We start from the raw sequence: 27,807 nt of genomic DNA, 5'->3' as shown, positions 1-27,807 counted from the left end.
ACCCTCTGACCGGGTCCGTAGACCACGACGAGAAGGGGGGTCCGATTCGATCGATCCATCCATAGCCTTGTGATCGATCATAGGCCCAGCCTAGAACCCATGTTGAGCTGAGTTCTGGGTTACCCAGGTTGTTTCTTTCTAGCATAATTTTCCGATTCAGGCTATGTCAAGACGCATAAAAATGTTGATTAGCGCACACACATGCTATAACAAAACGTTTTCACGTCAACTTATCCAATGAGAATACGACAGAATTAATGAATACGTAAATACACAGTTTAATCAAGTCCCTAGTTGATATTAAAGTAGGTTTCATTCCTCCCCTAGAGGAGGTAGTTGTTTCAGGAACATTAGACCAGCGTTTCAAACATGTTTCAGGCGGGGAGGGGAAATCGCTACATTACTAACTAATAGTAATGTACGTGAATTAAAAGTGATATTTTATACACAATGTAGCATCCTCTTCAACCATAATACACTCAGAAAGAATTCTTCAGTCATCGTCCAGAATGGGTTACTTTTCCAAGCTATCGACGTCCATCCTCTTCGCCGTCCACCTAACCTCCGCTCATCTTGCTGCGTATACCGATGGCATGTTCTGCCCTGATGTGAGTTTATTTGATTTTTTATTCTTGTCGGACTTGTAAGGGGCCTTGACTGATGATTTGCAGAACTCCTATCAAGGCACGTTGAAGAACGCTACCGACCCCAATCTGGTGGTTTTCGATCCACTTTACAACCTGACAAGGGATAGCTGGTGTGTAATAATATTATTGGCGCCATAATCGGAGGATTAGCTTATATAAAAATATAGGTTCCTATCCAAAGGCCGGAATTGCCTCCTTGCTGAGCCTACCGGCATCTGGGAGATTCCGGCCAACGCGATAATTTCAGTTCCCTGGGCGAACTGGCAGAATTCGACCGGTTACTATGCAGATGGTAAGGAATACAACCAACGTCCCATTCCTTATTCGGTGACGAACCAAGAGGTCGTGGCTGAAGGTTTGGTTACCTCGTCCAAGGGCCTGGCCTCGCCTAACTTGCATGCGGCGAACAAGACGACTGCCGCTGGAACGGCAATCGCAATCTCTTATAAGAGTAACGTGTGGGAAGTGACCATGGACACGCTTGTTGTAATTTCGACGGCTCCCCAGACCCCCTTTGAGCGACTGGCGAACTATTCAATACCTGATCTGGCTCCCTGCGAAGCGTGCGTCTGCGTGACCGGGTAAGTGCATGTTATAATAGACCTTGCATTTGAATTATTTTCCTGACTAACAATGAGTGATATAGATGGGTTCCGGATGGCTTTGGCCAGCAGAACATGTACATGGCTGCCCACAAGTGCAAGATCATCAATCCCACTAGTGGCAGGATTCCCAAGATCCCCAGCCTCGCCCCTGGTCCAGGAGTCAATGGTTCCAAGCAGATGATAGCTGCCTTCCAATGGGAAGGAAACAATGTCGAGTGGAAGGAAGGCGCGTCTGTTCCCACCTATTCTACTAGCATGGGTTATCTAGAGGGTGCGCAGACTGATATTTTTGGCGACTTGGGTGGCGATTAAACATTCCCTGCGAAAAGATCAATACAATCAATGCTTTGACAGCGACCGTGATTAAACCTCGCAAACCCAAGAGCCAGATTCTGGATTCGCTGGGTGACTATCAGAATACAGGGTCGCGATTGCAATCTATAGACCAATCAAAGCTACATGCTTCATTTCACAGCCACGGTCTGTTTCCCCAGTGAGAGCAAAAGGCACCGTTTTCACTAACACTAGCACCACTGATGACAGAGTACATCACCTTGACGCTTTCTTCAGGCGTTATTGGTCCTTGGAAACTCGGTTCGTAAACCTGGAAACTCTTGACCATCTCCCCGAACTTCTCCAGCTCTTCAACAAAAGCTAGTACAGTTAGCATTTGGCCCTCCTCAAAATCATGGAATACCTACGTGGTTGGGTCCTTGTGTTGACAAGTCCTGGACTCAATGCCAGAACCGTAAACTCCTCTGTCTTCATCCTGGCTGTACTTGGCAACAACCTCTCGAGGCGAAGTCCCACGGGTGACCCGCAGGTGATCAAACAGGACAAACAGTAGGAACTCATGGCCTACATATTTTATGTAGATTTTGGCTGCATTTTTGAGTATTTCGCTTACATCTTCTAGTTATAGAGGAAGTCCACACATTTCATATAGATCAGATAAGAAGAGCTTTGTTTTTAGATCAAATCGGCTACAGAACTACATATTGTGCTTCATATCGCTTCATACCTATTAAGAAGTCTTGAACGTTTCTGGACTCTTTCTAACATACGCTGCTACATATCAGGTAGTGGAAGGACTCCTATATCTTCACTTTTATCCTCATCTTCATATCTATCGCCCTCTTCTAGCGTAGATATAATACTCATTCGCCGCTTACCTTAGCTTCGCTCGCTAGGAGCTTGATCTATGTATCGTATCTGAGTAGAATCTCCCTCTCCTGCTTCCTCATCGTCACTAATTAGATCAAGTTCACTCGCCTAGGTATCGCTTTCCTCCCTAGCCGTCTACATCTCTTTAAATGAGAGGTACTCATTGATTATTGCCCTTTTTTCATCCTTAATATCGAACTAGGATGTACACACGAATAGCATTAGGTCTTTGATCGTTGTAGGATTAAGAGAGCCTCAGCGATAGTAGTAGACATCTTAAGTAGAGTTAAAAAGCCGCTCTATACCTATACTAGTAGTAGGGATTAAGAGCACATCGCGGGCAAGGCTTATAAGCGCTAAAAATTCGGACTAGTGCTCTTTCTAGAAGATGTGAGGACTAGACTGAATAGTTGCTATTAGAAATATTAGTTATGAATAGACTAAATTAGTTATATCATATACTACTATTAAGGTATTACGAAAGCTCGTCGTATTAACTAGCCATTAATTATTAAGATACTTCTAGTTCACATATCATCTCAAGCTTAGAGATAGCTAGGACTAATAGCTGAAACTTTGGCTTATGACTAGGTGCTCAAAAGCCGCTATTGATAGGGCTTAAGGCAATGTTTAAGACTATTGCGATACTATATACGCTAGTTATCATCCTAGTCCTTAGTAGAGAAGAACTGAAGCTTCTGCTATAGTGTAAGTATTATGCCAATTGTATAGAGGTCGTTAGGAATCTGATTATAAGAAAAGGTTTGAACCTTATAAAAGCCCAGATAAATTGCTTGCAGAATCTCAAATGAAGGAAGAAATTAGAAATTATTTTAATAATCTAGATCCAGAAGAAAGGAAAAAACATCGTAGTAATTATGAGTACTTAGTCTATAATCTTATATTATTAGAGGAGCTTTATTAGGACCTTACTAAGATTTAGACCTAAATAAGTGCTAGAAAGCGGCTTAAAGCTAAGTAGCACCTCCTAATACTAGTGACTGTATATCAGCCCTATGGACTTTCTAGGAGGAGTTTCCTCATTGGGAAAGTGGATCATGTAAGGCCACCCTACGATCTGTAGGACTGTAAGTCAGTACTCATCAGCAATGTCTAACTTGAATATCAAAGGTATATATATCCTTCAACAAAACCTGGACTGAGTTACATTTGGAAATTCTCAGATTATCAGTTTTTATTATTAAGCCTTTCTTCAAACGATTTAACAACTTCAAAAATTCCTTCGGCTTAAACGTCTCATAGTCACCGCTATGTTTATCAAAACCCCTAAGGCGATTTTAATCGGATTAGCGGCATTCAGCTTGACGGTGAATGCACAAGTTATCACCTACTGCGTAGGCAATCACGGGCTTGATCAGAACGGGAACTCCTACGCAGGAAACAGAATGGGTATTAACATCGGTGGGATCTCGGATTCTCAGGTCGGATCAGCTTGCGGAAACATTCAAGACAACATTGTGTCGTGTTTTAATGATTATGGCATCATTTTTGGCGGAGACAACTGTGCCACTGGATCACTGAATTCTCTCGATATGTGGGTTGCTGGAAATAAGATGTCGTATGAACAGATGGAGTACTGTGTGGAACTAGGCATTGAGACTGAATTCCCGGATATCACATTTTACGCAACTGAGTGCCCATGCAATGGATGTTAGTCTTTTTGTTAACATCGGTGGGTAAGTGATGACCCTTGACTGGAGAATGACGCCTTTAAGCACATAGCGCTGACTAGGATGGGCGTGAATAGAAGGGAAGTGATTATCCTTGACCGAAGAGCGATGGCTTCGAATACCGCGTACAGAACTGACAGAGGCTCGACGTGGATAGTTTGTACATGATGAAGTTTGATTCGGCACGCTTGACAACCGGATGTAGGACTGACGGAGGCACGGCATGGATAGAAGTAAGCAACAAGGAGATGTCGTGTTGATGGATCCTTGTTAGTCGGATGGAATGGGGTGTCATAAATGCCTTAGTGTGGGTTTTCCCTATCATTAGGTTTCCCTATGCTCTTGTGTAAATGCAAAGGCTCTCTTTTCAATATTCCTATTGTATACAGTAGCCTATAAACAATCTCATTGTACAACGATATTCGAAATCAGATATACCACCATATTCTCATGAAATGCAGACACTTCACGATTCCGTGGAGGGGGGCCCGCTTCGGTACACCCTCCGCGCCCGCCCCGGACCCCCGACGTGCAAGCCCAGGGAGATAGGGAAGTACTGAATTTGAAATGATGGAATCTACTGACACTTACTGTAGTAGATGGAAAGCATTATCCAACCCAAGTCCGAACTATTATCCCGAGACAGCACAATAAGTTCACTGGGAAAACCAATTTGAGCTCACACGACATTGGCTAGCTCTCCAGCCAATAACATGAAACCAATAATATGAACCTGGTGGTTTTTTTTTGGTCATACAACACGGACATTAAGCAACGTGTCCAGAGAGGAAACGAATGGTACAGAAGGGGAGAATGCACATAATCAAATTAGGATGCACTCCACAGACGAAGATAAGATAGCACCATATGGATCACTAGTGTCTCTCCAGGACCTACAATGAATATCATAAGCATGAAATATAAATACAAAACAATGACAGACATATACTTCCACTCTTTCGAGCATGGTACGGATCAACTTATCTGATTCAATAATTAAACTTTTCGAGTCGCATCACGATGGTCTTTCAGAACCGATGCGGGCTTCCCTGTATATCCAGTTTTCTCCATCCATTCTCTCACACTCTTGACTCTGGTCGGCAATATGTCATCTAATAGCTGATAATTCCTCTTTGTCAGATTGTCTTTCCAAGTGTTCCAAAACCCCGAAAAGTTCTCCCGCACTGTGAAGAGGGTGGGTTCGTCAGGACGGGCGGAATAACCCAATTTGGCATCTGGATCCGGCCATATCCCAAGTTGGAAATATTCGTCCAATGTAACATCCTTGTAGACAGCTTTCCGACCAGTCACAGCTGTAAAGGCTGCGGCGAGGTCTTTCCACGCAATATCCTCTGTACCCACATGCAATTCGAGCCCCTTGCTCCGAGCAGGATTGTCAAAGAGCCAACGGGCGTAGGATCCGTAGTCCTCAAGATGGATAAGAGGACATTTCCCATCCCCTAGGGGCGCTGCGAAGACCATCGTCTCTGAGTCATTCGGGTCCGGGAGCGGCCGGAGAATCTCCGAGAGGCCCTGAATATATAAGCACGACGTCAGGATAGACCACGCCATCGGAGTAGTTGGCTGATTCGAGATATAGTCGACCACTTTCCCCTTTCCATCCAGATGCCCAGTCCGATATTTAGGGTCAAAGTTCCCGAGCTTTGAGGCGTATTCAAGGCCCGCGTAGAGGAGATGTTTTACGCGGAATTCACGAGCCAGCTCGTAGAGGCGAATGCCCCAGTATATCTCAGCCTGTTCACCAATGGCAAAGCCATTGGTATTGACAAAGACATAAGAGACGTCTTTCAAAGCCTTTCGAAGGGTGGGTTCGTGGTAAGTCTCTCCCTCAAAAATCGTCACTCCAGGAATTGCGGCCAGCTCAGTCGCTTCCTTTGATGAAGAATTTCTGGTCAGGACGCGTACGGAGTATTTAGAACCAGATGCCAATGCTATGAACTTTGTTAGCAATATTCCCACCAGAAAAGGCTTGGCAAACCTTTGACGACCGGTGTTCCCTGAGCCCCTGTGCCACCGATGACCAAGACTAAATTCGCACTTTCCGACATCTTGTAGATTTAAGCAGTGATTAGCACACAAATATCTCATGTGATTTCAAAGTCAATTCAAGAATGAAGAATGTATGAGAAGTTTCATGTCGGAGGAGGAGGCACACGAAATATATATAGAGGATATATGGGGGTAGATTTGCGGCGTAATTTCGTTTGTAAACTGAGCCAGTGGCCATGTGAAAAGCCAGCACTATGCATCAACGAGTCAACTAGGAATCTACCCGGGGTCTAGCCTAACAACGCCCGAAAGTGGCTGAGCTGGGACCTTAAGAATCCGGGTGACATCATACTTTCCACACATCGTTTTTGTCGGTGTTATTCGACTTCCCACGGTTGCATGGTTACTCAACAATATAATCGTCCCGAGTGTAACATGGGCGTTCCAGGCCATGACGGTGAGCACGAACCATACTCTCGATCGTGACATCCTGATTGACTACAAGCTAACCAATGATTTGGATAGTAGTTTGGGGTCCAAGGTTCTGGGGATAATGTAACATAAAAGATCTGCGTTCTTGATGAACAATAAGCTTGTATTTGCTCGGATGGGATCCGTTACTTCCGGCCTCCTGCTCTAGAATCGCCACCAATTAAACCTGACTTCTGGTTCACATCCACTGCCGGGCTGCGAGATACATATGATTTGTGAATCAATAATGTCTCTTTAGACAATTAGTCCCGAACCTGGTTTTACCACGTACACTCTGCGATTGTTAATACGCCACATATGTGGGATATAGGCCTTTGTCAGATTCCAAAATGTATGATGAGAAGACCGGTCCAGTAACGTTAGTCGTAGGAACCCGGCCGCATATTGATAATAGATTCGATACTAACGTTAACTAGTTAGTTTAGTCAGTATCTGACTCCTCAGAATACAGGTTATGATTGTTAATCAAACGCGCAGTGAGTCCACCGTCCACCTACTAAGTTGCCTCTAGATCGTCCTGTCTATGGAAAGGATTTAACTAAAGTTTACTAGTCATATTGGTCCGAGTCCATATTTATAACCATAGCAACAGTTAAAACAAACATTCATGCCGATTATTTTCAAGATGGGGCTGTCGACATGGGCTAACCATGGCGTGTTAATTTCCGATTACTCAACATTGCCGAAATTGTGGTCATCACGGACCTTACATAAAATACCATTTGTAACACGCCCTCGCATAAGTTAGTTATCTTGGGGGCTGATTAATAATAAGAGAGGATAAATCAATTTAGCCTTCATTGCAGAGGTTGAGAATTCGTGTAAATATCAAGTTTTCAGCGCCATTTCTGAAATATTAAGTATCATGTCATACCTCCGCCTTCCAAATGCCACAATGCTCATTTTTTTGACAGGTCCACTTATCGTCTCGATCACTCAGTTTATTCATAGCATATATCGGCTTTTTTCACCATTGAATGAATTTCCTTTCCTTTTTGCCTGAGGAAATACTCATTCTAGTTGCTCAGAATCTCGATTTCTGGAATTTCTTGCAATTCTGTGCAACATGCCAACGAACGCATCACGTGTTCCAGTTGGATAGTGTTATGTGGCTAGTAAGAAATATGACTACCTGTGATGTAGATCAGCGAAACCAAGTTATTGAGGGATTACACTACCTTCCGCGTTGCCAGCTGTTGCTACATTCGTTTCGACAAGAACAGATATCTGTCTCACAGGCACTAGTTGAGCACGGAGCAACACTCAAATATGTTCCATGCGGAGACCTTGTTGAGAGCACGTTTCGCCGAAAGGGTACCGGGTACGTCCTTCAATTAATACTTCAGAGCGGTGCTACGCTGAATGAAGTCTCTTGTGGAATAAACAAGCTATTAGAGGACACATTTCGTCAGGATGGAGGGAGATTCTTTCAAATAGACACTCTGATTCGGAATGGTGCGTCATTTGAAAGTGTTCCATGTGGTATCAACCAGTTACTAGAGGACACATTCCTACAATATGGTCCGGGCTACTCACTGGATGTTTTGTTCTAACATGGGGCTTTGTTGAATCAAGTTCCATCGGGGATTCCCAAACTGCTAGAGGATACATTTGGCAATACGGTCCAGGTCATCGTCTCCAATTTCTGATCCAGCATGGTGCTTGTTTTAGTGAAGTCTTATGTGGGATAGAACAGCTGATTGAAGAGACACGCTACCGATATGGACCTAGCCCACGTTTACATATTATTCTGCAAAATGGCTGATCCTCATCTTGTTTAGCTTACATATGGTGAAAAACTGTACGCGCTATACATATGTCTTAAGGCATTTACGCGCTTATAGAGCCGTTATATTTGCATATTTTACTCAGTAGCTTGAGATGGCCGGCTCGGTGCGCAGCGAATTTATTACGTTGGCTCGGCGCTCGATATTATTCCCTAGCCTATGATGTTCACACATTAGTCTTCCACGGACTGCTGATTGCCTCTGCATTTATGCTCTCAATGAACCCCCATGCCAAAGATGTTATGTATAGTGGTATTCTGGGTCTTCGTGGGGTCAGTTGTAAACATGAAGAAAGGCTATGTGATCTAGAGAAGATAGTTGAGCTGTCGACACTCCTCTTGATTCAGCTTCAAGTCAAGTCAATCAAAGTATAAACAGAATTCATCAAACGCTAATTGTACATCATTGGCTTTTATCCGTATCCCAGTACATGTTTAGCATGTCAAAAATCATGTATTATTAATTCCAATTTTGCCAAAGCTGACAACCTTATGCCAAGAAAGCCTTAGTAACTAGGTTTCAATCCCCATCCCCCTCTGATGACGCGCTGACATCTTCTGTTCTTTTTGTCGACATCTACATCAACGGCCCGAGGTAAGGAAATACTCTTGTTAGGTTGGAAACTTATGCTAGGGTTAAAAGAGTCATTATCGCAAGATGATACGTCTACTCATGATTGCAGCTGCGATTATAGCTAGCTCATCGGCCTTCTATTTCTACATCTTCCATCAGAAGCTGGCATGCCGTATCCAGCATCGATTCCATTGCGGAAGCTTTTCCGAATTATGTCCAAAGCTAGTACATGTCGAGACCATACCTAATGCCGTGTTCTCGAGCCAGTACTACGCATTATATTACCTATGCGCAAGATCAATCTCGCGAAAATCGCTACCCTCAGATGAATCCGTCGATGCCCTCTTGACAAAATTAGTTCGACGTAACGTGATAGCCTTTTCCCACTTTCCACAAGCCTTTGTATATCGGATCACATGCACAACCGCCGAAGAGCGAATGAGTTTCTCGGCATCACATATCGCCTCCCTTGATTTTCAAGAAGGAGACCTTGTTTGCGGTGTGTATCGAGTGAAATCTCGCAGCAAGAATAAAGTCGAGTTCGAAATGCAGATGAAAAATATGGACTATTTGGATGGCCGACTAGCTATCAGTTTCTCGGAAGGAGATAACAGCGTCGAGTTTTGCAGTGAAACAATAATGTGGAGACTGTGCAAAGAGCTCAGAGCTATGCCATTAGAGAGGCCATTGTTACGTTGGATGCATGAGATGGCTGCTTGGTGGTTGATGGACTCTGGTGTGACTTATCTGGCTGATCTCCAGTCCTAGTATGGGATCTCTCGTCTTTTGTATCATTCATTCATCTTTGCGCTGTTTTTCTTCCTTTTTTGCATCAGCTGGCCGTCGTTGAAAGGTATCTTCTGGTCCTGCTGGAGGTGCTGGAAAGCCTTTTTCAGGGCCTATTCGAGTTTCATTGTTAATTCACTACGTATGTAACACGAGATATAGCCGCCAACTGTTTCTAAGCTTCGTAGTCTGTCAAAAGAAACTCTTCATGGGTTGAAATGTTCCGAACATGTTACGCAGAAGGCAGAATCATAGGTATATATCTGAGAAAAAATTGTTCACTTCCTTACCAGTGCATTCAATAGCATAGGTGTCACGCAAGCGACTATGAAATTTGGGTTAGAATTTGCAGGTGAGCTTTCCACAGAGGTCCGTGATGTTTCACTGGATAATGCCTTTTAGCAAACTTATCGAGATATCAGAGAAATACTATCTATATGCATTAACAAACTTGTCCTAAAAGATTCGTCCATTCAAACCGAGAGGCACTCTTAATGGTTAGGCGATTATGACTGATGTTTGCTTGAATGCCACCAATCTAAAGAAATGGAGTATTCTGAAAGAGATAGAGAACAATTATCATTCTATGAATCAATGCCCCATATATCCTCTATATATTCTGTGCTGAAACACTCGACCGTGGAATTTTTGTACCACTCCATTCACCCGAAAGCAATGCACTATCCACTTCTAAAATAAAAGCTTATCATTTTAGATTCCGAATGGCTGGTTGTTGGATCTTAATATATGTCTCCCTACTCACATACAATTATATGCTAGCGATACCTCAAAATGTACTTACCTAGACTGTCAACATGTAGTTTTTGTCGTCACTAAAGTCAATTCCCGGAAGTTGTTCCACAAGATCCGCGTTGACTAGGCTGTTTGTGGATATGCCTTGTAGGGTCGCGTCAGGCAGTGTTGCGTTCCAGTGAGGCTGAGCTCCCGAAAGCTCTCATAAGGCCAAACGTACAGTCAATCTCGAAGTCGGCTTGACCAAGACACATTTGATCACTCTTTTGAGACCAGTCTAACAATGGGAGCGGCAATTAGGCCACAGTAGGCCTTGACGAGGCTCTGAGCTCGTTTTCAGGAAGTAGTACACTCAACTTGTACACACACGGATATATAGTTGTGGTGGCCTGCATATCGCTTTTCATTGCGTGGGGTCAGGGTAAATGATATCATCCATCCATCCATCCATCCGACTGTATCTGCGACGAGACTTGCTTGGAAGAAAACCAACCCGCACACTCGATCGCAAAACCACAGTACCTTGCAATCCACCCTCTACCTTGCCAGCTCAATTCGATACAGTGTGGTGCCATAAGTACAACTCCGGATTCAATCTTTGCACAATATGGAAAAGCAGCGCGGTATTCCTCCAAAGCAGCATTGTTGGAAGACCAAAATTGGTCGAACTCTCCGAGTCCATACATGAGAGGTACTTGAACAGCGCGCGAATACCGATGCCAATATTGCAGCCACATACCGAAACTATGAAATTCCTCAATTGGAACTGGCTTGTTAAGACGTGTTGTTTGTGTCTTTACTTCCGGGTCTGTGATATTTTTCCCAGGGAACTCGAACATCAACTTGTCCTTCATTTCAGGATTAAGGTTGATAAACCGTGAACTTCCCTTGGCTACTTTCGAAAGATCCTGTTTTTTTGTCCAACGGGCAAATCGTGGCAGGTGACCACAACACCACAACGCCCGGATAGAAAGCACTTCAGTATGATTAGAAAGCTCGCATCCGCCAGATTCTAAAATTAGTTTTCTTTTTACATATTATTGAAAATTGGTCGCAGGGGAAGCGAAATACTCTCAGCCAATAGAAACTCGAACGAAAAACCCCGGACGAAGGTCACGTGGTACGAAATTCAAGACACAAACCATCAGCGCCACGACGCTTATTGTACATTGAATATAGCATCATTAGAATCAAAACAGTAGTCTTCTTCCAGAATTCCTCCATCTTTTAATCGCCCTCGAAAATGGTGGCAGGATAGGGCGGATAGTGTTTCAGCCAATAGAAACTCGGACGAAAACCTAGGCTAGTCACGTGCCATAGCATCTACTAACCGGGGTCTGTTGTGCTAGTGCGTAAACAGGAGGTAGTATCTAAAACTTGAATTCTCACACCTAATCGATCACATAAACGTTAACGTATAATATCTACACAATGATCTAATTCAATCACGGAACATACAAATCTAGTTTCATTGACGGTCATTCACGGTGTGCGCATATGTGGATTCTGCCGGCCGGCGCCGATTGTGTTCAGTGCTAAGAAACGATATATCCAGTCTGTGGTGTTTCATCAGGGGCGGACAGCGTTGTCACGCTACCTCATCCTATGTTGCTCTAACCACCTTCAAATGCTAGCAAAATGGGTCGAAGAGGTCCTACGGCGACATACAAAACGAGGGCTAAGAAGAATGAAGCTCGACGGCTCCGTTATCAGCGGCGAAAGCGAGGTCCACTGCCGTCCCGGAAGTCATCAGTTCCGGGAAGTCCACGAACGCGTAAGCGGGTTATAATTTGCCAATTTGATTCCGCACGGGCTCTTTCTTAACTATCAACTGTAGGTTTAGAACAAGTCGTTCGGGATCTACACGAGCCGAGACGAGAGGCAGGCGCATCTCTACAGTTGGGGCCTACCCCTGAGCGTGCTGTTGCTCCAGATACACTTGATGCAGGGTCTATACCAGAGCCACAACTCACACTAGAAGGCTCGCTTCCTTCATCCGACGATAATGATTTCTCCCTAGATGATCCTAGTCTATTCAATTCTAAGGGCGGAAATACTCCGCAGCAGGAGGAGGTAACTATCAACTACAACCCGTCTGCTGAAGCGATTCTAGACAATGATGAGCCTACTAAAGGCACAATCTCCGCCAATGACCACGAACCGCTTCTATTCGACAATCCCGATATTTCAGCCGATTCAAGCATAGATGACTTAACAGACAGCGTATATGGATTAGGAGAGAGCGACGTTGACTATCTATAGTCCTTCTGATCGAGCACTAGCACTGAGAGCCCTGATAGCCTTGGGGTGCGACTAGCACGACAGATCCTCCATTTCCAAGGTTGTTGCCCCGAGTGTCATTAGTAGTCAATAGAGCCGCCAGTTAGCTAGGATAGATCTCCCATCCCAACTATTAGGCTGGCCGATCTGCAAAAGTGGCCCTGCCCCTAGGTGCTTAGTAGTCCACGACTACCCGATGCAGAGACTACCTAGACGAAAAAATGGTCTGCTACCGACCGCTGGCGACTATTTTGTGGCCTTAGCAACGACTACAAGACGCCCCCGGTGGTCTTAATCGCAGAGGAGGAAGAAGAGTTGATGGCCCCGGAGGTTATGTTCGACACCGACAGCGTAATAGCCTTTATAGGCAGTCTCGCCGCCGCTAGCCAAGGAATCCGGTAGCAACCCGTCTAGCGCCCGGTGTCAGACCTCTAGTCATCCCTCTACCTTGATCCGTTACAGGTGGAGTATACCGACCGTCGTAGTAGCCGTACTCGCCGAACTCATATGCCCGTTCACAAAATCAAGCACTATATACTAGGCCGAGTGGTCGGCATAGAGGATACATCGATCTATATTCTCTTTCCTAGTCTTTCCCATCCACGATCTCCTACCGCCCGTCTAAGCGGAGAAGAATTTGGGATTTGGATAGACTAAGTCTTTTTCCCGGCCCTTGAGGTAGCTTACTTGGGGCACTATCTTCAACACTATCCTTCGAGCTACGCTCATGCCCTGATGAACACGTGGGCGGCTTAGAAGGAAGCGCGCTCTGTAACTACCCTAGCGAGATAGTAGTAATTGAGTCACTTTCTTCCGCCGGAAGGGCTTGCAGCTATATAGATGGCTATGCTTGAGATCATCGACCAAAAAGATCTCCAACAATTTCGACGCCCTTATCTCCTTCTTGCTGCAAAGAACCTGAAGGTGGCAACTAAGAGTAAGACCTGGCATGGTATGCAACAACGATTCGATCAGACCTGGTCCTCAGCTATCGACCCGGAGCACATTATAACCATGTACCGAGATATTGGGAAGGAGATTTGTCCGACGGCCCCTGACTAGACGGCCGCCGATTATACTACTGGGCCACTAAACTCTACAGAGCCTCTAGTGTTCATGTGGCGCCGATGCTGTGTCGAAAAGTACTGGGCAGACCATTAACCCCCGAATGCTGCCTCGTCGACCTTCTTCCCCTTCTCCTTTCTGCGCGATAGTAGATCACTCATCATAGAGACTCGGAGCCGTTCATCGCTCTGAACAGATGGCCTTCTCTATACTCAGTTCTACGCCTCGGTGAAGGAAGTCCTCTATGCGGGGAAGCTATATCCATTTAGCAACTGCATGATAGAGGCAATTGCACTTGATCCAAGCGTGAAACAAAATTGGGAGCATTGCGGGCGGGGATACAGGCAGAGTTTGAAAACCCTGCAGTCTGATTACCATTCCGCCCCCGGCCGGGGCCCCCCTTCGACACGCCCCCGGCGCCCGCCCCGGACCCCCGCCGTGCGTGCCCCGAACCCGCCGGCCGGGGAGGGGGGGGGGGGGGGGGAAGGTTCCAATTACCACCGAGGGGGGTCCGATAACCATAGACGGGGAGTCCGGATCTATCGCTTTGTGATCGATCACTTCCTTGACGATAGAACGCGACGCGACGCGTCTAGTAGACCCTACGAGTAGATAAAAGAGCGAGTCTATTACTAGTAACGGTCGCTGCGTCTCCCTCTCGCCCTCGCGAGGGTACAATAGGTATAGACTCCTCAATTGATTGCGCGCTCGCGCTCGACTCCTCGTTTCGACATGGACCTCTTCACCTTCTACGAACCCCTCCGCGTCTGGATCTGCCAGCCCTGCGAGATAGGCGTGAGCCCGCACTGGATCGAGAGCCATCTTCGGAAGCACCATAAGGCCCACCCGACCGCGAGCACTACGGACCTCCGCCGCGCGGCGGTAGTGACGGCGTGGGACCGTCGTCCGTGGGATCCAGCGTGCGAGCCGTTCGCGCCGCCAGACCCTACACTCCCACCAATCCCTGGCATCCCAACGCACCACGGGTATAGCTGCCCCGAGCCTAACTGCGACTCGTTCGCGACGACCTCCTTCGATCAGATGCGGAAGCACCGACAAACAGTCCACCCTAGGGCGCCTACACGGCCGGCTGGGCGGCCTCCAGCGGCCGTAAGGGCGACAATTCCACGGCCGCAGCCGGTGAGCTGCCAGCGGCTCTTTACCAATATCAAAGGGGCAAGCGCCTTCTTTATTGTGACGCCTACGGAGCCTCGACGACGGACGCGGGAAGAGCTTGACCGTACGCCGGCGGATATCATGCGCGCAGAGGTAGATCAGGCGATCAAACGGGCGAATATACTCGCGGAGGTAGAGAATCAGCTCGCACCTACTACTCGCGAGACAGGTACTGATAAGACAACGCCATGGCTCGAACGCACGCGGTGGCCTGAGGTCGTCGGCGGCCACTCCTTTATAGCCGTCGCACGCCTCGCGATCGGCCCAGACCCTGTCACAGAGCCAGTCCTTATAGTCATCGCAGAGAGCGTCCGACGTCTCCTTAACACGGCCCTTACGTCCGTCCTTGCGAACCGGATTAATGAGTTCGACCAGGTAGGTGCAATCCCCCTATCCTCTTCTACCTCGCGAGTCAGTAGTTGATAGTTAATATTTAGGCCCGCCTAAACACGTTCCGGCGACGGGCAGAGGGCTTCGCAATCCAGCCGCTACGGATCCACCTCCAGCCTACGACCGTCCATCGCTATCAGCGCATATGGGTACGCTTGATTTGCTTCGTCTACCGTATCTCGCGACCTAGTCAGCCGATCACCCTCCGGCATCGCCTAACGACTGTGCAGCTCGCGGCGCTTAGTCGCCTTGAGGAACACGCTCGCGACCCTACTGCCTCAAGCGATCAGCTTGATCGCGCGAGCCTTGACCTCTCAATCGCCCTCCTCGACCACGAACTCAAGGGGGATATCTACGAGAGTGTAGTGGTCGGGTTCCTCGCGGCGCTTAGCATTGACGTAGAGAACCTCACGTATCGCGACCCTGAGCACTATACGCCATTCCTCTCTGCAATCATCAAGATGTCGCAGCTCCTCGTCGCACAGCGTGCAGTCCAGCTCGTCGACGATGGTCAGGTCGCGTATACAGGAGATATGATTGACGAGATGCGCGAGCGCTTCCTTGTCTTTGGAACCCGTACGCCCTTCCACTGGATCACACGGCTCCGCGCGTATGGGAAGCGGGTACAGACGACGTCGACCGGCCTTGGATACCTCATCTGGTCCGACGACCGTCAGAGCCTCACCTTCCGCGAGGTCCACCTCGCGATATCAGACCTCCGGCGGTTCGTCGAGACGCAGATTGAGCTCGCGCGGTGGGACCTCGAGCAGCTCTTCCTCCTTCGCGAGGACGAGGATAGCGGTAATAAGACTCGCGAGGGGACTATCCCAACGCTCCCCCTCTCCCAGCTTGTAGACGACCCAATCAATAACTCGCGAGGCTGGAATTTCCTCTCCGATCCACGGAACCACGCGGTACTTCCAACGACGGGAGAGCGTTGGCTCGTTGACCATATTCTTGCGAGCGATACACTCCGTGAGGAATTCATCTCTGTCCGGCAGTCAGACTCGCGGGTTCGATTCCAGAAGGCCGCCGTCGAGGACTATCGCGGGTTAGTCAATCAGTTCCTCCGGCGACTCCTCCTCGCGATCCACATAACTAGTGGTCAGCCTGCGCGCGCGACAGAGCTACTTTCCGTCCGGCACCGTAACACGCCTGAAGGCCGGCACCGCAACATTTTTATTGAGAATGGCCTTATCGCGATCGTGACTGCGTACCATAAGGCGCAAGGCGTGACAAACTCTATCCGTATCATCCACCGCTACCTCCCGCGAGAGGTTAGTGAGCTCCTCGTCTACTACCTCTGGCTTGTACTCCCGTTCCTCGAGCATGCGACGATGCTCGCGGCGGAGATCCCACAGCCTTTTCAGCGCTCGCCGTTCCTCTGGCCGCGAGGGTCGAGCCACTGGCCCACAGACTCCCTTGGGGCGATTCTCCGGCAGGAGTTCGCGACACATCTTCACGTGAATATCAACGTACCGACGTACCGGCATATCGTAATAGGGATCTCGCGGATGCACCTCGCGAGCGGCGGGTTCAAGAAAGACTACGGAATCGAGGAGAGCATTGCAGATGACCAGGCCGCACATAGTGCATGGGTCGCAGGGACAGCGTATGCGCGAATGATCCAGGAGGCGCCAGGGGTGATCGAGAGTCGGCGGCTCCGGTTCCGTGCAGTCAGCCGCGAGTGGCATGAATTACTTGGGCTCACCGCACAGGGCCCTCTCCCTTCGCAGGGCGCGCGAAAGCGACTATACGACGATAGCGACGTAGTAGACGAGGATTTTAAGGAACCCGCGAAGAAACGCCAACGGTATATCATGATCGACGATGACTAGACTTGCGAGAAGGATTCGCCTTGCGAGGGAAGAGAGGTGAGCATAAGGGTTATGAATTAATTATCTCGCGAGGCAGTTAGGCATCTGTACTGATTATTTCCGAATATCAGGTATCTATAATGGCTTTAAGAGCATCGTAAAGAGGAACACCTCGCGACGTCTACCGTAAAGAACAATCGGACTCGCGAACCTCTTGATTCTTTATGATTATTCTTGTCACCATATGACACTCCCTGAATCGAAAGTTGGTAGAATATTTTGCGATGTCTACCTCTAAGAACAAAGGGACTCGCGAACCGATCAATGATTTATGCCACTGTCTGATCCCCCTTAAATCAGAAGTGAATGAAATCGTTCGCGACGTCCACCTTAAGAGAACAAAGGGACCTGCGAACCTATTAACGATTTGTGCCACGATCTGACCCCTCCTAAACTAGAAGGGAACAGAATAGTTCGCAAGGTCCTCCTTAGAGAATAGAGGGGCTTGCGAGCCTATTGATTCTTTGTGCCACCGTTTGACCCTCCCTCATTCACTGCCATCCTTTGTTCTCGCAAGGCCCCCTAAGTCAGAGGCCTCGCGATGCGAACTCGCAAGTTCAGTGTCTCTCGCGAGAAGTAAGGTGGGTATATAAGAGCGAAATTGGCTCCAAGATTTCTTCTTCCTTCAACTCCCCAACTTCACTGCCAGCATTTGCTGGTTTTTATGTTCGCAAGGAGCCCCCATTTCTAGAGTCCGCCCCGCGCACTATCAACTCTATCTATTCGCAACCCGCCCTCGATCCTACTGTGGCCATCGCGATGGCGACGGAGTCCCGTCTTGCCGGTGGAACCTGGCCCGTGTTGGCCAATGGACAGAATGTGAATGTCCGGGTTCGCGGTGAGGACTTGACCATCGTGGTGTTCGCAGCTCCCGCCGAACACGCAAATAGTGTAAGTCCTCTCTATCCTTCGCAGTGGCTTTTTGATCCTACTGATTCTGATTCGGGCGAATAGTATCAGCCACATCTCCCTTCGCGGCCTGGCACCTTCCTCCGTCGCGAGATCTGGGATCGGCCCGCCCCGACTACGGACGCGACGATGGCGGAGTACGAGCGTGCCGAATTCGTGGACCTACCAGCGTGGCTCAGCACCGCGCGCAACGATCACGTTCGCGCCATCCCTGGACTTCCGCCCCCCGGCCCGCAGACTATCTCTTCGCGGGAACTACGTTGGATTTTCGAGCCTGTCGTCCGTGATGTCCTGTTCCGCGGCCTCGACAATTACCAGCAGCTCCAGATCCGTGCCCAGCTTCGCGAGGCAATCCTTGTGACTCGTGCTGGCCGGGTGCCCCCACGGGGCCAGCAGTGCTCTGAGTGCCGCAACCGTAACGCGCACCGCCCCTTCACCCACTGTGTGTCTGGCGGATTCGGTGAGAAGTGCAATAATTGTTTATACCGCGGGCACGCTAGATGCAGCTTTGCTTCTTGGGTAGCCTAGTGGTCGCGATAGTGATGATCTTGTCTATTAGCAGTTTTCATATCAAGGATTTAGGAGTTGGCTCGCAGGAATACTATTCATAATCTTTTCTATTTTGTTCTTATTGTTATTGCTATAGTAGCCTCCCTAAATCAGAAGTAAACAAGATAGTTCGCGATCTCTACCTTTCGCGATGGTTATCTTAGAGAATAGTATGACTTGCGAAGTGATTTTTGATAGTTCGCAAGGTACGCCTTAAAGTATAGTATGACTTGCGAAGTCATTCCTTAATAGTTCGTGAGTTGCGCCTTAAAGTATAGTATGACTTGCGAAGTCATTCCTTAATAGTTCGTGAGTTACGCCTTAAAGTATAGTATGACTTGCGAAGCCATTCCTTAATGGTTCGCGAGGTACGCCTTAAATAATAGTATGACTTACGAAGTGATATTTTGATAGTTCGCGAGGTGCGCCTTAAAGTATAGTATGACTTACGAAGCCATTCCTTAATAGTTCGCGAGGTACACCTTGAATAATAGTATGACTTACGAAGTCTTTTCTTAATAGTTCGTAAGGTACGCCTATAAGGACTATTGTACTATATAGATTCTAGTTTAGCGTAGCTCGAAAAAGACCTAGGCGTGGTTAAAAACAAAAGCCCTACTATGGTTCGAAGTTATATAATGCTTTTTTAAGCTACGCTTACCCTTTTTTCGAACTATGCTTAGCGACTACTACTATAAAAATTTATTTCTTATATAAGAGCGATCGAATTAATTATAGGGTTTAACTTCTACTTTTACTAGTATATACCCTATACCCTACCCCATGGGGGTTACTGGGACGTTTATGGGTCCAGTAGGATTACGTAAGCTTAGGGTTTCCTTAACTATGGGACGGCCGACCAACGCCCCAGTAGACATTAAATCAACGTCCCAGTAGAGCTTTTGTCGGCGCCCAACGCTCACAATTGGTGATGTTTGAGTTCATTGGTTCCCACATTTTATTCCCAAATTTCAGGCCCCAATCGCCCCATGAAAGGGTGGTTGCAGGGATTCGAAATCAGGTAAATATTTTGATGGGGGGCGACCGGCGGTTAGCAGAACGCTTCATCGACCATGAGAGGTCAACCACCAACCAGCGATCCCCAACATCCCAGTCCAGAGTTTGAGCTGAAAATTCAGGGGTCGCATTCAGGGGGTCTCCCATATATCCCAGCTGATTTTAAGCGCTATCCGATTTGAATTCAACACCCGTCATTGATAGCATCCACTAGAAGATATACGTCCATCACACACACTTGAGATATATATACGCATCTCGCATCCAACATACCATGGCAGAGTCCATCAATGCCAACACGTTTTTCCAGCCCAACAACGAGCTTGGAGTCGCCATTTGCCGGCGATGCGAGTACGCCGTTAGACCCAGAGAGATTATTCGCCATTTAACGAAGCCCAAGGGCGCGCATGTTATCCCCCACAGCGTCGCAGAAGAGGTACTTACACAGATCGTGAATACATGGCCCAACGTCCGCGATGAACCCACCAACTTACCACAGTCCGTTGGGAAGCTAATTCCCGGGCTGACTATCTACAATGATGGGATCTTATGTACGTTTTGCGGGTACGTTTGCCGTACAATGGAGAGCATCCGGAAGCACTGGCGGACCCAGCATGGGTTTTCGCCATATGACCATAGTCGGAAGCCCCGGCCATCTGAAGTCCCAGCTGGCCAAGACGCCCGGGATCAGGCGATGCGACGCGTCGTGTGCCAGCGGGTTTTTTACCGGAGGCTTGGATCGCATTACATTCACGTCCGACAACCCGGACCCAACTATGAACCCGCACGCCCGCCACCCCAGGCTAATGTGGTCAATGAACTCATCCAGCAGCTCGAACAGACGTACGTTGACTCGCAGGCCCCGGACGACCGTACGATCCAGGCCGGCCCGCTCGATGAGGCGAACCCGTGGCTCCGACGGACGCAGTGGGCCGTGTATTTACAAGGTGTGTATTGATTCGTGCGTCGTTGGGTAGGCTAGTGGAGAGAGAGACCATCTTAGAACTGGGGTTTTAAGGAATGAGCTTAAAACCTGGGTTCTAAGATGGGGCCCACGCCCCAGCTTTGATAGTCGATCGATTAATCCCCAATTTGACTAACTAACGGCTCGTAGGCATCCCCCCCCGCGATATACTACAGTCCATCAAGACCCCCCCAGAGGACGCCCAGGGCCCAGAAGGGGCGATGCGGGCCATCTGGGACGCCATAGACGGGGTCGCGCGGATCAGCCAGCGCATCACCAAGCAGACGGGCCATCTGATTCGTGTCGAGGCTGCTCGTACGGAGAAAGACCAGAGCCCGCACGAACCATTACAGGCATATATGGATGAGGAGCAGATCCAGCGGCATGTCGAGCCGTGGCAGCAGATCTTGATGTTTTTCGCTCGCACCCAGGTTGAGCACGATTGGCCGAGCCCGCCGTACCGATTCACCCCCCGCCAGCGACGGGCATGGCAGGCATTATGGCGGCATGCGCAGGACACGCGTGGGAGCCCCGACCCATTCGACCATCCGAGCCAGACCCAGAGCCAGGGAGACGGTGGCGACGATCCATACCAGATGACTCCGATCCAGACCGCATGTATGGACTTTTGCATTGAACTATTGAACCAGCGGGCTAGCGCGGAAGAGTACGAATGTGCCTTGATATGCGCATTAGCCGTGCTTGGCCAGGGCCGTGATCGATGGCGCGACGCGGACAGTTATCCCCCAATTTTGTCCAAAACAATCAAGATCAGTCGATTCATGGTATTACACAAGGCGTTGCGTTTGGATCCGAATGCCAAGCAGATTTTACAATACATGCGTGACCGTCATGAAGTAGGTAAGTAAGAATCGCGATGGATGACTTCGTGCATAGGTTGGCTCGATGGCTCGATGCTTGATTGATTGACCGATGTTAGGTACGTGGTCGATCGAAAGCCCGATGGACGATCCCGAATATATATATTCCGGCCAGCACGACGAAGGGTATGACAGCGATCGGAGCCCACGAGAACCATCGAGCAGCCCCGCGTTCGAACCCACACATCGCCAGCCCGAGCCCATGCAATTCAGTCAGCAGCAGCGACGGAAACCGCGTCCGTTTCGCGAGTGGTTGCGATTGTTGACGGACACATTCATGGTGCGCGGGACGCATAGTCCGATGCAGTGGATGCTCGATTTGCGCACGTACGGCTTACGCATCCATTATAGCAGTACGGCCACCGGCCACGTGAGCTGGTCCGGCCAGGACGAGTTGCTATACAAGGAAATCCACTTCACCATGGGTGATTTCCGGGGGTTTACTCACGGGTTGGTCGGCTCCGTACGCCAGCTACTACACCACGAGCTATTGATTGGCGACGCCGCGAGCGCACCCGCCATCCCATGGGCGCAGCTCATGGACGACCCCACGCAGGCCAAGCCTGGGTGGTGCTTTTTAAACGACAGTCGCACCCCGTGGCCCATCGACGGGGCCCAATGGCTCGCCCGCCGGATCCAGCGCGAGCCCCGATTACAACAGCGATTTGTCGACGGGCCCGAGCGTCGATTCCGGATGCGTGCCATCGAACAGTACATGCAGAGCGTGGTCCAGTTCCGTGAGAAGCTCGCCATCGTTTGTCACATCACCGCGGGCCAGCCCGGCCGTGCACCCGAGCTATTGAGTGTCCGCCATCGCAACACGGAAGGGGCCCATCGCAACGTATTCATCGAGGATGGACTGGTCGTATTCGCGACGAAGTACCACAAGGGGTTTTATGCGAGCAACGACGCGAAGATCATCCATCGGTACTTGCCGCGCGCGGTCGGGGAGCTGGTGGTATGGTATTTATGGTTAGTGTTACCATTTGTGGAACGATTACAGGCGTACCAGCACGAGGCTCGTGGTACGGCTCGCGAGACGATTCAGGGTCTGCAGTCCCGTGCCGCATACATCTGGGCGCCCGACCCAACGAGTGGGCGTGAGTGGACGTCGGAGCGATTACGGGAGGCGTTGAAGCGCGAGACGACGATTGGGCTGAATGGGTAAGCTATATGAGTTGTTGATGGCTTGACGGCCCAGCTTGATGGCCCAGCTTGATGGCTAACTACTGAATAGGTACGCATTGACTTTGCCCGCGTACCGGAATATCGCCATTGGGATCAGCCGGCGGTATTTACGGGTATCCAGCGTTTTCCCCCAGAATGTCCAGGACGACGGGACCAAGGTGCCAGCGCATGACGACGATGAACCCGAGGATCACATCGCGGATTTACAAGCCGCGCATTCATCCCATGTGGCGGGCATGATTTATGGCCGCGAGATCACCGAGCAGGCTGGGACGACGGCGCACCGACGGGAGATGTTCCGATTATCCAGCACGGATTGGCATCGGTTTTTAGGGTTCGAGAGCGCCGAGGACGGCTTGGCCAGGGTGCTTGGCAAGCGCAAGCAGGGCCCATGGGAGGCCGAGGCGGACGACCATCGACGTCAGCGCCGATGGCAGCTCCACGAGGCCAATATGACGGAGGCATTGCAGCGGATGACCAACGACGACCAGAGCCAGTTCCGCGGCGTCCAGGGGCCCGCGATGCAGGCGATCCAGCATGGGGTGAGCCCCGTGGTCGTGGTGATGCCGACGGGCGGGGGCAAGAGCATGTTGTTCATGTTACCGGCATGGGTCAGCGGCGGGCTGACGGTGGTCGTCGTCCCATTGATTGCTTTACGCCAGGACTTGCAGCAGCGATGCGCGGTGGCCGGCATCTCGTGCGTGGAATGGGAGAGCCGGCGGCCGCCCGACGAGGCGGCCATTGTACTCGTCACGCCCGAATCCGCGTTGAGTGAGGATTTCATCACGTTTTTGAACCGACAGCAGGTATGTCCCCCCGCGATCCGAGACCCCAGCCGGCGCCCCCAGTTTAGAACCGGGGTTGTAAGGATGCGTTCGAACCCCGGTTTTAAAACGGGGGCCCAGGGATTAGGGTTGATGTCCCCATGTCCCACCGTCACCAACTGAGATGCCCCCCGCGCCCGCAGCTTATAAGCTGGGTTTTAAGAGGTCAGCAGAGGTCCGCTTAAAACCCAGGTTATAAGGTAGGCCCGCGCATCGGGCTTGAGGTTAGCATCGACGGAGCATAAGATCCATACTAATGTTCGCCCAGGTCATGAAACGGTTGGACCGCATTGTGATTGATGAATGCCACATCGTATTGAATCAGCAGCGTGATTTCCGGCCCATGATGCAGCAGCTTGGACGATTGATGATCGCACGGACGCAGGTGGTTTTGTTGACGGCGACATTGCCGCCCAGCTTAGAGGACCGATTATGGCAGCGCATGCGATGGTCCCGGGAGCAGGTCAGCTTGTTCCGTGGTCGAACCAGCCGGACCAACGTGGCATATCGTTTGTGGCGTCCGATCATTGAGCGGGAGTACAATGGGCCCCATCGTTGGATCCAGATGGATCATATCGCAGCATTCATCCGGGACCGCATCCGACGATCGCGGGGCGGGCGCACCATTGTGTACGCGCATATCGTCGAACATGTCACGACGATGGCGGAGATACTTGGGTGCGAGGCGTATTACCATGACCAGCTTGATAAGGCCGGCGTCTTAGAGCGGTTTCGCAGCCAGCCCCACGGGGTGGTCGTGGCGACGAGTACATTAGGGATGGGAGTCGACATCCCCGACATCCGCAGCATCATCCATTTGGGGCGACCACGAACGTTGCTGGATTACGCGCAGGAGAGCGGGCGCGCAGGTCGGGACGGTCAGGCGAGCGAGGCGATCATCATCCAGCCCGACGGGGTTGATACCCCCCCGCCGTGGATGCAGGACACGCCGTCCGCGGAGCAGCAGCGGGTAGATGCATATATGTCAGCCAGTCCATGCCGGCGGGTCGTTTTGGACGGGTATTTGGATGGCGTGGTAGATGGATACCAGCGATCCCATTGTGGGGATCACGATTATGGTTCGGTCACCAGTGAGGCACGATGTGATGGGTGCGACCCCGATTGGCAGGTGATAGAAGAGCAGGAATCCAGCGAAGCTGCCAGTCCGAGAACCAGCCCAGAAGCCAGCCCAGAAGCCAGCCCAGAAGCCAGCCCAGAAGCCAGCCCAGAAGCCAGCCCAGAAGCCAGCCCAGAAGCCAGCCCAGAAGCCAGCCCAGAAGCCAGCGAGACGGCCAGCAGTATTGATTCCGAGAGCTTACAGTCACAGGCACCATGGGAGAGCCCCATTCATGATCACATACAGACCATGGCGGCCGGCACAGGATCCAGTCATCACATACAGACCATGGCGGCCGGCACAGGATCCAGTCATCACATACAGACCATGGCGGCCGGCACAGGATCCAGTCATCACAGGCAGACCATGGCAGCCAGCGCAGAATCCAATGACCACAGAGGTATTCCATTTGGGGTCCGGCAACAGTTCCAGCAGCAGGAAATTGATCGCGCACGCATGTCCGAGCAGCATCAGCAGGCGCGGCAGCAGGAACTGACAGACGAAGAGTTTTTAATGCAGCAGGCGCGGGAATGGCAGGATCGTTGTTGGATTTGTGCGCAGGACGGCCGGAATGCTGAGCACGAATTATACCATTGTCCCCAGCCCAGTAGCCAGCAGGCGCGGGATTGGATGATTCGAGTCCGGCGGCGGGTCCAGTACGCACGATATACCAGTTGTTTCCAATGTGGGATGCCACAGACATTATGCTCCGGGTGGTCCAGTGGGGAATGCGCGCACCGCGGATTATTATACGCGATGGTTGGGATGATGTTGTTTGGAGGCCCCAAGCAGGAGCAGGTCCAGCGATTATGGGAGCAGCGATTAGCTGAGCAGGGGGTGAGTGCACAGGATGAGCCGCAGGTGACAGCGTTTTTAGGGCAACGCAGTACCCAGGGGTGGGAGAAGCATACGGAGTTAGTTCGTGCATTCATATGGTTGCGGCGGATATATCATGAGGTTGGGATGTAGGAGGGAGGGTTTAGTCGAGAGATATATATCCACGATCGGAATTTCCAAGCCGGTTTCGAGGCAGATTCGGTAGCCGATTTTTATTTTGGAGGTCCAGCAGGCCAGTTTAAATACCAGGCCATATTACACACCCGGTTGGACACCAAGTAAGACAACCAGATTCGGGTGTTATAGTTGTATCAATTCCATTCAGGTTTAGGCAATTGTTTAGTAGTATGCCATAGTAGGAGTCAGTATCACAATTATCAGAGCCATAATTCATAAGTCGAGAGTAAGATATATCATTATGAATCCAAATGTATAGATCCATATTCCCATTTTGATTACTCAGTGATTGATAGGGATCATAATGGTTAGGGAGATAGATGATGGGGAGAGGATTATATAGAGTATAACATTTCGATAGATAGGAAGATCAAGCAGAGATACAATGGTTAGGGAGATAGATGATGGGAGAGGATTATATAGAATATAACATTTCGATAGATAGGAAGATCAAGCAGAGATAGAATGGTTAGGGAGATAGATGATAGGGGAGGATTATATAGAGTATAACATTTCGATAGATAGGAAGATCAAGTAGAAATACAATGGTTAGGGAGATAGATAATAGGAAAGGGATTATAGAGAGTATCATCATCTTAATAGTAAGTAAGATTAAGCAGCAATATAATAGTTAGGGAGATAGATGATCAGGAGGGGATTATAGAGAGTATCATAGTTGAGATAGATAGAAAGATTAATTCAAAATAGAATGGTTAGGGAGATAGATGATAGGGATTATAGAGAGTATTATAGTTCAAATAGTATGTAAGATTCAGTAGAAATGTCATATAAGGGAGATAGATAATAGAGGGGATTATAGAGAGTATTATAGTTTAGATAGTAAGTAAGATTCAGTACAAATATAATGGTTAGGGAGATAGATGATAGGGAGAGGATTATATAGAGTATAACTATTTAGATTGATAGGAAGATTCAGTAGAAATGTAATAGTTAGGGAGATAGATGATTTCGAAGGGAATTCATGGATATCATTATTTAGATGGTAAGTTAGATTTAGTAGAAATATGATGGTTAGGGTGATGGATGATTTTGAAGGGGATTTATTAAGGATATAATTGGATTAGTGTTTTATGATTCAGGAGGAGGTTTATAGAGAGTATAATGATTTTGTTTGAAGGGGGAATTATAGGGAATATAATGGTTAGGGTCATAGATGACTAGGGATAAGAATTTGATATATAGGGAGAGTAGAAGGGGGAGAGTAGAAGGGGGAGAGTAGAAGGGGGAGAGTAGAAGGGGGAGAGTAGAAGGGGGAGAGTAGAAGGATTTTGGTTCGATAGGGAGTTAGTATCTGAAAATTTGATGTTATTGATTAGATGATGAGTTCGATTTAATAATCTGATAGGAAGATTCATGATGGTATTCATAGATTAAGATTTTTATTTGGATTTATGGAGGAGAGAGGGGAGATGAATTTTATTATTAATGGTATTCGTTATTTCGAAAGCGACTTAGTATTAGTGTTATTAATGATAGGGATTTGTATAGAATGTTTTAGGAGGGGTTTCATTTATTTAGATATTAAGTCGAAGAAGGTAAGGGCGAAAGTCAGAGATTGATTGTGGTTAGGGTGATCGGAAAGAGAGAGATTCAAGGTGGTTAGGGTTTGAAATGATGGGGGAGTAGGAGTAAGAGGGATAGGAGGAGTTTCAGTATAGGTGATGATCGATATAAGCCATATTCGAGTTAGCGTTAGAGGTGATAAGCTAAGCGAGTCACGTTAGAGTTAGAGTTAGAGGTGATGAGCGAAACGAATCACATTAGAGTATTAGAGGTGATGAGCAAAGCGAGTCACATTAGAGTTAGAGTATTAGAGGTGATGAGCGAAGCGAGTCACGTTAGAGTTAGAGTTAGAGGTGATGAGCGAAGCGAGTCACGTTAGAGTTAGAGTTAGAGGTGATGAGCGAAGCGAGTCACGTTAGAGTTAGAGTTAGAGGTGATGAGCGAAGCGAATCACGTTAGAGAGTTAGAGTTAGGGTAGCCCGTACCGGTTAGGACACCGCTATTAGGGTTAGGGTTAGGGTTAG

At 49.0% G+C, this 27,807-nt stretch overlaps 9 protein-coding genes across 9 annotated transcripts; 7 read left to right on the top strand and 2 right to left on the bottom strand.

Annotated features, from left to right (window-relative positions):
- Nucleotides 1-509: 509 nt before the first annotated feature.
- Nucleotides 510-1,232, top strand: N7510_008163 (lignocellulolytic auxiliary activity family 14 protein; the record flags this gene model as incomplete). Its single annotated transcript, XM_056980088.1, has 2 exons — nt 510-612; nt 895-1,232. The coding sequence occupies 2 exons, from the start codon at nt 510-512 to the stop codon at nt 1,230-1,232; spliced, it is 441 nt and encodes a 146-aa protein (XP_056830297.1).
- Nucleotides 1,233-1,324: 92 nt separating this feature from the next.
- Nucleotides 1,325-1,564, top strand: N7510_008162 (uncharacterized protein; the record flags this gene model as incomplete). Its single annotated transcript, XM_056980087.1, has 1 exon — nt 1,325-1,564. The coding sequence occupies one exon, from the start codon at nt 1,325-1,327 to the stop codon at nt 1,562-1,564; it is 240 nt and encodes a 79-aa protein (XP_056830296.1).
- Nucleotides 1,565-5,103: 3,539 nt separating this feature from the next.
- Nucleotides 5,104-6,176, bottom strand: N7510_008161 (uncharacterized protein; the record flags this gene model as incomplete). The annotated part of the gene is made up of 2 exons (XM_056980086.1): nt 5,104-6,059; nt 6,107-6,176. 2 exons carry the CDS (start codon nt 6,174-6,176, stop codon nt 5,104-5,106), a joined length of 1,026 nt encoding a protein of 341 aa, XP_056830295.1.
- Nucleotides 6,177-12,135: 5,959 nt separating this feature from the next.
- On the top strand, nt 12,136-12,770 carry N7510_008160 (uncharacterized protein; the record flags this gene model as incomplete). The annotated part of the gene is made up of 2 exons (XM_056980085.1): nt 12,136-12,282; nt 12,408-12,770. The coding sequence occupies 2 exons, from the start codon at nt 12,136-12,138 to the stop codon at nt 12,768-12,770; spliced, it is 510 nt and encodes a 169-aa protein (XP_056830294.1).
- Nucleotides 12,771-14,585: 1,815 nt separating this feature from the next.
- N7510_008159 (uncharacterized protein) lies at nt 14,586-17,257 on the top strand (the record flags this gene model as incomplete). Its single annotated transcript, XM_056980084.1, has 2 exons — nt 14,586-15,404; nt 15,467-17,257. 2 exons carry the CDS (start codon nt 14,586-14,588, stop codon nt 17,255-17,257), a joined length of 2,610 nt encoding a protein of 869 aa, XP_056830293.1.
- A 798-nt stretch (nt 17,258-18,055) lies between these two features.
- N7510_008158 (uncharacterized protein) lies at nt 18,056-18,733 on the top strand (the record flags this gene model as incomplete). The annotated part of the gene is made up of 2 exons (XM_056980083.1): nt 18,056-18,187; nt 18,251-18,733. 2 exons carry the CDS (start codon nt 18,056-18,058, stop codon nt 18,731-18,733), a joined length of 615 nt encoding a protein of 204 aa, XP_056830292.1.
- A 1,312-nt stretch (nt 18,734-20,045) lies between these two features.
- On the top strand, nt 20,046-21,604 carry N7510_008157 (uncharacterized protein; the record flags this gene model as incomplete). The annotated part of the gene is made up of 2 exons (XM_056980082.1): nt 20,046-20,718; nt 20,886-21,604. The coding sequence occupies 2 exons, from the start codon at nt 20,046-20,048 to the stop codon at nt 21,602-21,604; spliced, it is 1,392 nt and encodes a 463-aa protein (XP_056830291.1).
- A 1,621-nt stretch (nt 21,605-23,225) lies between these two features.
- Nucleotides 23,226-23,919, bottom strand: N7510_008156 (uncharacterized protein; the record flags this gene model as incomplete). Its single annotated transcript, XM_056980081.1, has 2 exons — nt 23,226-23,779; nt 23,883-23,919. The coding sequence occupies 2 exons, from the start codon at nt 23,917-23,919 to the stop codon at nt 23,226-23,228; spliced, it is 591 nt and encodes a 196-aa protein (XP_056830290.1).
- N7510_008155 (uncharacterized protein) lies at nt 23,885-25,714 on the top strand (the record flags this gene model as incomplete). The annotated part of the gene is made up of 1 exon (XM_056980080.1): nt 23,885-25,714. One exon carries the CDS (start codon nt 23,885-23,887, stop codon nt 25,712-25,714), a length of 1,830 nt encoding a protein of 609 aa, XP_056830289.1.
- Between the last annotated feature and the right edge of the window lie 2,093 nt (nt 25,715-27,807).

Source organism: Penicillium lagena, assembly GCF_028827675.1.
Source record: "Penicillium lagena strain IBT 129212 chromosome Unknown utg000006l_segment0_segment0, whole genome shotgun sequence".
In the NCBI taxonomy this organism is placed as follows: Eukaryota; Fungi; Ascomycota; class Eurotiomycetes; order Eurotiales; family Aspergillaceae; genus Penicillium; species Penicillium lagena.
This window is presented reverse-complemented; position numbering and strand designations above follow the sequence as displayed.